Source organism: Bidens hawaiensis, unplaced genomic scaffold, assembly GCF_021521415.1.
Source record: "Bidens hawaiensis isolate Kalapana, Puna unplaced genomic scaffold, B.hawaiensis_p1.1 tig00023200_1, whole genome shotgun sequence".
Lineage (NCBI taxonomy): Eukaryota > Viridiplantae > Streptophyta > Magnoliopsida > Asterales > Asteraceae > Bidens > Bidens hawaiensis.
Window position 1 is genome coordinate 285,376 of NW_027493629.1, and position 8,906 is coordinate 294,281.

General features: G+C 34.9%; 1 protein-coding gene across 1 annotated transcript; it reads left to right on the forward strand.

Moving 5' to 3' along the window:
* The first annotated feature begins 1,531 nt into the window (after window positions 1-1,531).
* On the forward strand, window positions 1,532-8,272 carry LOC143567025 (exocyst complex component SEC10a-like). Its single transcript, XM_077053554.1, has 23 exons — window positions 1,532-1,952; window positions 2,069-2,143; window positions 2,309-2,410; window positions 2,510-2,560; window positions 2,646-2,751; window positions 2,840-2,959; window positions 3,047-3,138; window positions 3,301-3,466; window positions 3,542-3,618; window positions 3,698-3,796; window positions 3,895-3,985; window positions 5,157-5,242; window positions 5,379-5,504; window positions 5,978-6,031; window positions 6,109-6,222; window positions 6,380-6,466; window positions 6,550-6,696; window positions 6,796-6,893; window positions 7,240-7,324; window positions 7,570-7,628; window positions 7,781-7,879; window positions 7,980-8,063; window positions 8,203-8,272. The coding sequence occupies exons 1-23, from the start codon at window positions 1,716-1,718 to the stop codon at window positions 8,270-8,272; spliced, it is 2,325 nt and encodes a 774-aa protein (XP_076909669.1). The 5' UTR covers window positions 1,532-1,715.
* Window positions 8,273-8,906: the final 634 nt, after the last annotated feature.

The following is an 8,906-nucleotide window of genomic DNA, read 5'->3' on the forward strand; positions in this document are numbered from 1 at the left end:
ACAAATGCAGTACCAAACTCCCTGAAAAACAACCATAATTAGAATCAGTTGATGTCCAAACTGATAACGAAAAAAATAGACTAAAAAACTTGTTAAAAACACGACTCTTTTTCAATAAGTTAACCCCATGCATCAAAAAAACAAACTTTCATTGAAAATTTTTCAAATTCTAAAGATCATAATGATTTTCAATTTTTTTTTTAAATAACGGATTATGATAAAGAGGTTGAAGACATGCTATCAAAAATTGAATGAATAATGGCGTAACTGATATGGTTGTGATTAAATTTAATAACTGCTACATACATTTTCCTTTTTATCAATCCTCTAAATAAACTACTTGCTAAATTAATCACATAGAAATACACTCGGCTTTCGATTAGGAAAAATTATCACCTAAACCTAAGGCAGGACAATGCTTTTTAGCTAAAACATTTTCATTTCACTGAATTGTGAGCGATCCATGTGGCATTATTATAATTATAATAATAATAATAATAATAATAATAATAATAATAATAGGGGTGGTTTTCTATTTTATTCTGATTACTCTTGTCATAATCTACATTCTCAGTTATGTCAGCAACATAGCAACATGACGTTGATCTATTCATAAAACAAAATCTACAACACCAAGAAGAAGAAGGATTGTTATTATTTGTGAAATAAATTGGAATCATCATCATCATCATCATCACCATCTAAGAAGGTTAATCATTTCTCTATACATTACATTATTACAAAATCAATATTAATCAGATCAAAATATTCATCCACTAATCTAGCTAGGTTTTCAGAAATCTGCTATAATTAGGTTAATCATGATTCAGTTACAAACTTCATATTTTTCAATATGCTCCTGCTAGCTAGGTAGGTAATTATTCCTCTCTTGTCAGTCGTGTTAGTGAACGTTACATAATGTGTTTGCTAATGCTTGTTTCTTTATATCTCTTCATTAAAGGTTTTAAATATTTTTTCTAGTTTTATTATATGGATATAATCAAAACTATTAACAAGCAAAAGTGATATGAGTATTATTTGATTAGTTTGTATGTGAATCTATCATGTGAGTGTTAAGAAAAAAGCAACCAACACTGACCATTCTCGGTTACCAACATCAGATAAAACATTGTTTTGTGTTTGTGAACCGTTCACAAACAACTTCATTTCCTTAAGGAATGATCAACACGAGCAAGAAATTTCGTTTGGTTTGTTTCGTAAACCGTTCGCTTGTCTGATAATAGCTTAACGAACAAACATGGGGAAGGCTTTGTTTGGTTTGGTTCGGTTCGTTTACAGTTTTTCTGTTTTTGCTTTTTTTAAGATGATATATTGCAGACTATTAAGATGTAAATGTGCATGAATGTTATTGAGATTGAGGTTAAGTGTGTATGAGTGGTCATCAACTTATCATAATGTTTCATAATACAACTGAGTGATCTATTTTGTGGTGAGTTCCATGTATGAGACATCACTAATTACTGAGACACCTAGCGAAGTGTATCTTCATTTCCATGCTGCATCACTTCATTCGTTTGTTTAATTTGTTGTAACGAAATTACACAATGGCTGATTGGCAAATAATTGTTTCTGATGTTTAGATGAAAGAGGAAGGCAATGCCGAATCACTTGTTTTAGAAATAGAAAATTTCAAGGTAAAGCCTCATGCTATGTGTATGTGTGACTGACTGTGTGTTCCACATTTATTTGATTAAATGATCATTTGTTCTGTTTTTATGAAGGGGGACTTCTCATATGATGCTTTATTTGCCAACCTAGTAAACGGGCTGTTGCCAACTTTCGTAGAAGAAGAGGCTGACTCAGCGGACACCGATACTTTGTCAAGTTCGAAGTCAGCTAAAGGGTTATCAAGTCCCCTCTTTCCTGAAGTAGACACTTTATTGTTAATCTTTAAGGATTCTTGCACACAATTAGTCGACCTTCGGAAACAGGTAGATATTAACTTTGTATTCTTCTTACCTTTCTCTTCTTTATCAATGAATATTCTTCTCCGCTTTTATGCACCGAACACGTGTCTTGCTCTCATTTATTCTCATGTTTTTTCAAGATTGATGAAAGACTACAAAAGCTTGAAAAGGATGTTGTTAAACAAGACTCTAAACATAGGAAGACACTTAGCGAGGTAATTTATTCATCTTTTTTATTGAACTGTTATACTAGTGGTTCAGATATATATAGCATTTTAGATGTATGCATTACATGCCGTGATTAATCTTTGGCATACCTTCAGCATTCTAATATGCAATCAGCATTTTTAGTTATAGTCTTGTTATATTTCAATTTTCAGCTAGAAAAGGGTTTAGATGGAATATTTAGGAGTTTTGCGAGATTGGATTCACGTATTTCAAGTGTTGGACAGACAGCTGCAAAGATTGGGGATCATTTGCAGGTGAAGTTTTACGAATATCTGTGTTTATTGTTTTTGGTCATTTCAGTGGATGCTATTAGTTGCCAAGTTTATTTCAACATTTCTGTTCTTTATTACCAGAGTGCAGATTCACAGCGGGAGACTGCTAACCAAACTATGGAGCTCATAAAGGTATTCTCAACTTTCAGTTGAGAACGATTATCCTTCCCGGCTTCCATTTCAAATATTAATTCGCATATTTGTTTTGGTCTTCCAGCACTTGATGGAATTCAACAGTAGCCAGGGAGACTTGATACAGCTTCCCTCACTATTCTCTGATGACAAGCGTGTAGCCGAGGCTGCTTCTATTGCACAAAAATTGCGTATGATAACTTTATTTACACGTGTCTTGACATTAGTTTCTTTTATGTCTGGGAAATTGAATGTTTGGGTTTTTATCCTTCATTTTAGGTTCGCTTGCGGAGGAAGATATTGGAAGGCATGGAGCAACTATGCAATCTGTTGCAGGAAATTCAAATGCTAGTAAAGGACTGGAGGTTGCAATTACCAACCTGCAAGAATACTGCAATGGTATGTTGTCATTAAGTTTTGAAGTTCTCATTTTTACCTTTTTTATTACTAACATGTGACGTTTTCTTGTGGTGAATGTTTATTTAGAATTGGAGAACAAGTTGTTGGCTCGATTTGATTCTGCATCTCAGAGAAGAGAATTGACTAATATGGCAGAGTGTGCAAAAATCCTTTCGCAGGTACTCGTCTGTCTAGTTTGCAGGATTTTACATGTTAATTATTCATGATATTCATTATAAACTCCAGGCAGTATTTAATATAATTATCAAGTTTGTTGAGAAGGAATTTGGATGATAATATCAGCAACAGATTCACATTTGGCTTACCGTGCATATGTGCAGTTTAACAGAGGCACCAGTGCCATGCAACATTATGTGGGCTTGCGGCCAATGTTTGATGTAGAGGTGATGAATGAAGACTCTAGGTTGGTTCTTGGCGACCCGGATTCTACACCTAACCACGAGGACGTCAACATTGCTCTATCAGAACGATACAAACAAATAATAGGTATGGAGTTTTTCAACTTTTTTTTTCAGAAAAATGGTGGTGTCATATATAGAAACTGTAATTTCTGTGAAACAGATACTGTCCGAAAAGAATCAAACACCATCAGGACTGTATTCCCTTGCCCCAATGATGTCATGTCAATATTGGTTCAGGTATTTGAAATGCTAAATCTTATAGTCTCCTCAAAGGTTGTATTAGAAATTTACGACATGCATGTTGTGGCTGTGACAGAGAGTAATGGAGGACCGAATCCCAAACCTTTTAGAGAAGCTATTGGTGAAGCCATCACTCGTTAATCCACCTCTTATGAGACAAGGTGGATTATTGCTAGTAAGTACATTGATTGATCACATCTGCTCATTTTGTGTGGATGCAACATGAAGTCTTAGGCTTATGTTTCAGTTTTGCTTTTATGTTTGTGATTTCAGTATCTCAGAAGGCTTGCAGTGGGATATGAGAGGACGCAAGAACTTGCCAAAGATCTCCACAGTGTGGGATGTGGTGACCTGGATGTTGAAGGTACTACCTTTTTAAGACACACTGTTACGTTTTTTGTTTTTTTATTTCTTTTTGGTCGATGACACCATAAAGCAAAACCTGGCATGGTAAATATATTTTCGATGGATTAAAAAAAAACTTGTTAGTTGTTACTGGTTAGTAAGAGAAGTAGATTTAGTTGGATATAAGTTACAAGACACCAGAGTCAATTTTCTTATGACCTTATGGGGACACTAAGGTAGTGGTGGATATTAAATTTAGCTGCAAATCTTGTGATTAGCAGCCTATTTGTTGTGTGCCAGTCCTTCCATTCGAGTTGCAGAATCTTAAATTAAGAAATAACTATTCTTGCATACATGTGGCTTTAATTCATAGAAGTTACAAAATCTAATGTAAATCTTACTAGTAGAGAACTTTAGAACAAGAGTTCTAAAATATCAGCGCTTGCATGTATTAAGAAAACTTGCAAGTGGTAGATAATAGTGTAAATCAAAAAGTAAACATTTTATTCATAACATATAACTGTTGGTTTTGATTTATTGGTGGGTTAGTTATGTTAAATCCGCAACTACAGTCGTTAGATGAAGAAAATAATAAATCAGTTTGTTGATTATATCGTCTTATATCTAAATCTAATATATTCATGACTAATATGGATTTAAGTAGCATAATACATGCTTGGTAGACTTTAGGGATGCATCAAAGAAGGCAGTCGCAAGATTATACAAGAAGTTAAATTTATAACTAAGCATGCATCAAAACCTTGGTAAGCTTTGTTGGTTTTGTTGAACAATTAATAAGTTAGTGTGGTTTTTCCATACTCTGTGGTCATGGTTTTAATAAGGTTGTTACGAGTCAGATAAACCTATTTTTTCGATTAGTTGGGTCATACCGTCTGTGTACGTATCCTGTTTAATTTATAAAAAATCCGACCATTTAACAAAAAGTTACATCTTCCTGTTATTTGTAAGCATTGGGGAGAACTGTCACAAGGTCATGTGTAGTAAGTGTCTCTTGTTTTCCTAGCATGCAGTTCAATGTGATATTCATATGTCCATCTATGATGATCAACTATCCTTCACTATCACAAACTAATAGACAATTTAGAGTATATTATGCCATTTAGTTACCTTAATAGTTATGGATCATGTGGGATTTGGATAATGATAGAACATGATGGTTGTCCGTACAGGCCTAACAGAATCTCTGTTTACCGAGCATAAAGATATCTATCGTGAGTGTGAACGAGCCTCTATGAGACAACTCTACAAAGCAAAGGTTCTTATCAGCACTTTTGTCTCTCTTTTTCTGTCTGTCTTGGCCTTTCTTTATATCCCTCCACCTTACATCATGGAATATATTTTTTTTCTAATTTTTTGAACGGTAAAAGTACATCATGAATTATGCTATGCAGATGGATGACCTGCTTGCTGAGGGCCAGTTGACAGCCAAAGGAGCTACAATATCTGTTACAGTGGTAACGGAGTTTGTGAATTGGAACGAAGAAGCAATTTTAAGATGCAAATTGTTTTCACCTCAGGTAAAGCTTGATGCAAACTTTGCATGTTGCAATGCATCTAGTTAAGTTCTTTTGGACTTTTCATGTAGTATTCAACTACATGGCATATTGTATTGTTGAGTGTTTGCGGTTTTCATGTAAATAGTTGCAGCCTCTAAAAAGGCTTCGGTTGTAAGACCACACAGGATCATCAGATGAGATATTTTTGAATGCAAGAAAATGATGAGCAAGATTACTTAAACAAAATTTTAGATTTACCAGGAGATCGAATATTATAAAGAATAAAATATGGCAACATAAGAGTGCAATAACTTGCTTAAGGAAAAAAAATAATCATATTTTGGGAATTTACAATTACAAACCTTCTGAGATATGGATTCTCTCTCAAACGCACACATGCGAATAAGAAAAGTAAAACACACATGAAAGATGAATGTAACGGAACTTGAGAATTTATGTGCTTGTAACTGTTTTGCTTCTCTGTCTGCATACAGCCTGCTAATCTTGCAGCCAATGCTAAAGCTGTGTTTACTTGCCTTCTAGACCAAGTAAGTCATCAGCATTGCATACATGTCATTTTGTGGTTTTTTATACTTGTCAAAATTCATATACTTTCATGCTGCAGGTCAGGCAATATACAACAGAAGGGCTTGAAAGATCTAGGGAGGGCCTCAGGGAAGCCGCTTCTCAGAGAGAGAGGTTTGTGCTGGGTCGAAAAGTGACGTCTGGCCCTGCTCCCGTGGTAATTAGTCTCTATTTACTCCTTATTCAAACATAATATCTATATCTTTCTTTCAAAGAAATTTATTGAGATTAAGATTGTCTGTGTATCAAAACGTAGACCACTGTAACGAGTTGCATAGTCATGACAAACCAAATTTGGCATGTAGGCAGAGGGTGCGGTTACTGCTGGTGAAAGCAGTTTTAGGTCTTTCATGCTTGCTTTACAAGGTTGTGGAAGCAGTGTGGCTATAATTCAGCAAGTATGCTTCCATTTGCACTCTTGGTTTACTATTTGATAATATGACAGTTTAAATGCTTACTTTAAAAAACTACTGGATTGTAGTACTTTGCCAAATCTATTTCAAGGCTCCTGTTACCAGTGGATGGTGCACATGCTTCTTCCTGTGAGGAGATGACAGCAGCTATGTCCAGTGCAGAGAGTTCTGCATGTAAAGGCCTCCAACAATGCATTGAGATAGTTATTTCTGAGGTCTGCATTATTAAAACTTTGAGCTCTATAATTTTATTTGTCATAGATGCATATAGCATATCTGTACGTATGTCTTTGACGACTGCCTTTGTTCTGCAGGTGGAACGGTTGCTTTCAACCGAGCAAAAGGCAACCGACTTTAAGTCAGCAGATGACAGCCTCATGGCAGATCCTCGTCCTACAACTGCATGTACAAGGTTGTGTGCAGTTTAACAAACTTGGAATTGTTTTCGATCTTGATAGTATGATTCTTCATTATGGATTCTCTTGAGATTAGTAAACATTTATCTTTTGATACGAACCCAGTTACTAAAAGTCCCACTTAAATTTAGTTAACCAAAATAATTCACAAATGTAGGAGTAGTGGAGCGGTCATGTTCAATAACCGTTAGTTAGGATTAGTATTTATAACACGTTCATTCTTTAGGTTATAAAATTGGGGTTTTAAAACGGTGGAAGTTTATAATGGCATTTGCTTCAGTTTTCTTTTTCCCCTTGTATGTTATTATTCTTATTAATACTAACTTACAAAGTTTTGGTTAGAGTTGTAGCATATCTCTCTCGTGTGCTTGAGTCGGCATTCACTGCGCTAGAAGGTCTTAACAAACAATCTTTTCTAGGTGAATTGGTACGTCTAAATTTCCTCTGTGCAGTTGATTTATTGACGTACGTTAAGTTATTTCTTCTATTTCATCCAATCTAGCTTCATAATTAGATGCAATCTGCAACTCTTTCATGCATTACTGCATGATAGACATCACTGATCAATTTATTATCCCCATATGCAACTAATCCGTTAGCTTTGTAAAACATCTAGCTATGTTCTCTTCATATATATGCTGGAGCGTTAACACAGTTACTTTGTTGATATAGGGAAACCGCTTGCACAAGACCCTGACTAACCAATGGTTAAAGTTTGCTTTTAATGCGAGGTAACGTTCAAAATGAATGTGATGGTTTGAAAAGAAAAAGGTGCAGATGTGTCTAGAAGAAAATATAACACATTTGTTGCGCCTAACATGAATTAAAATATGTGATGCTTGTTGCTTTTACGGTCTATTGGCTTACAAAAAAATGTATACAGTGGAGGACTGAAACTTAAACGTGACATCACCGAGTATGGGGACTTCCTGCGAAACTTCAACACCCCTACAATTGATGAAAAATTTGAATCGTTAAGCATGTAAGTTAAAGTTGTTTTGATGTATGCCTGTGTGTCTGTCTTTAAGGAGGATCTTTTGTTCCTAAATGACTAATAATATAACCTTTATTTAAATCATCAGCATGGCCAATATATTTATTGTGGCCCCTGAAAGCTTGGCAAGTCTAATTGAGGGCACTCCGAGCATTAAAAAAGAGGCCCAAAGGTAATCAATCATTCTCTTAATAACTCATTTTTTTAAAAAGAAATATGATATAAATAAACCGTACGTGTTTAATCATGTGATCAAGAAAGATATTATTATTATATTAATTAATGGTTTCTGTTTTGGATCCAAACATTAGGTTTGTGCAGCTTCGAGACGACTACAGAAGTGCAAGGCTCGCATCCAAGCTCAGTCATGTTTGGGCTTAACCCAGACCAAGGATTATAAGTGATGCATGCATGTTGGACAAGACAAGGTGTTTGTGTTTGTGTTTGTGTTTCTGTTCTTTTTCTTTTCGGGTTTATACGTCACTCCTACACCACTTAGTTTATTGCCTCTTGCAGCTTAATTAAGATGGTACCTTCCTTCAGATGACCTTGTTTATGTCATAACCTAGTGTTTCTTAATTATTATATCTTTGGAATTTGTTTATCATGTTTTAGGATTAGGATCATGAGTAGGTAACTTAGACTTTTGTGATAAGGGTTTCAAGGTTTATATATTAATAATGTTTAATTACCTGTATTCATTTGATTTGATGGTAACCCCCCTCGGGATTACCATCCGTTTAGTAATAAAAATCATGCGCCTAAAATGAAGGGGTAATTGGCTAAAGAAACATAACTGAAACTATTCAACATTAGTGACGTTTTATTTGGGTCGTATGACAAGGAAAATATAGTCGGCATGCAAAAATCATATAATAATAATAACAATAAATTATGCCCTCACGTATATGTGTATGACTTACACTGAATTGAGTGATGTGCCCATTAACAAAGTCATATGAAATGTATAACATTTTCACCTATCATATGACATGTGTAATGTGACGTGCTCTTA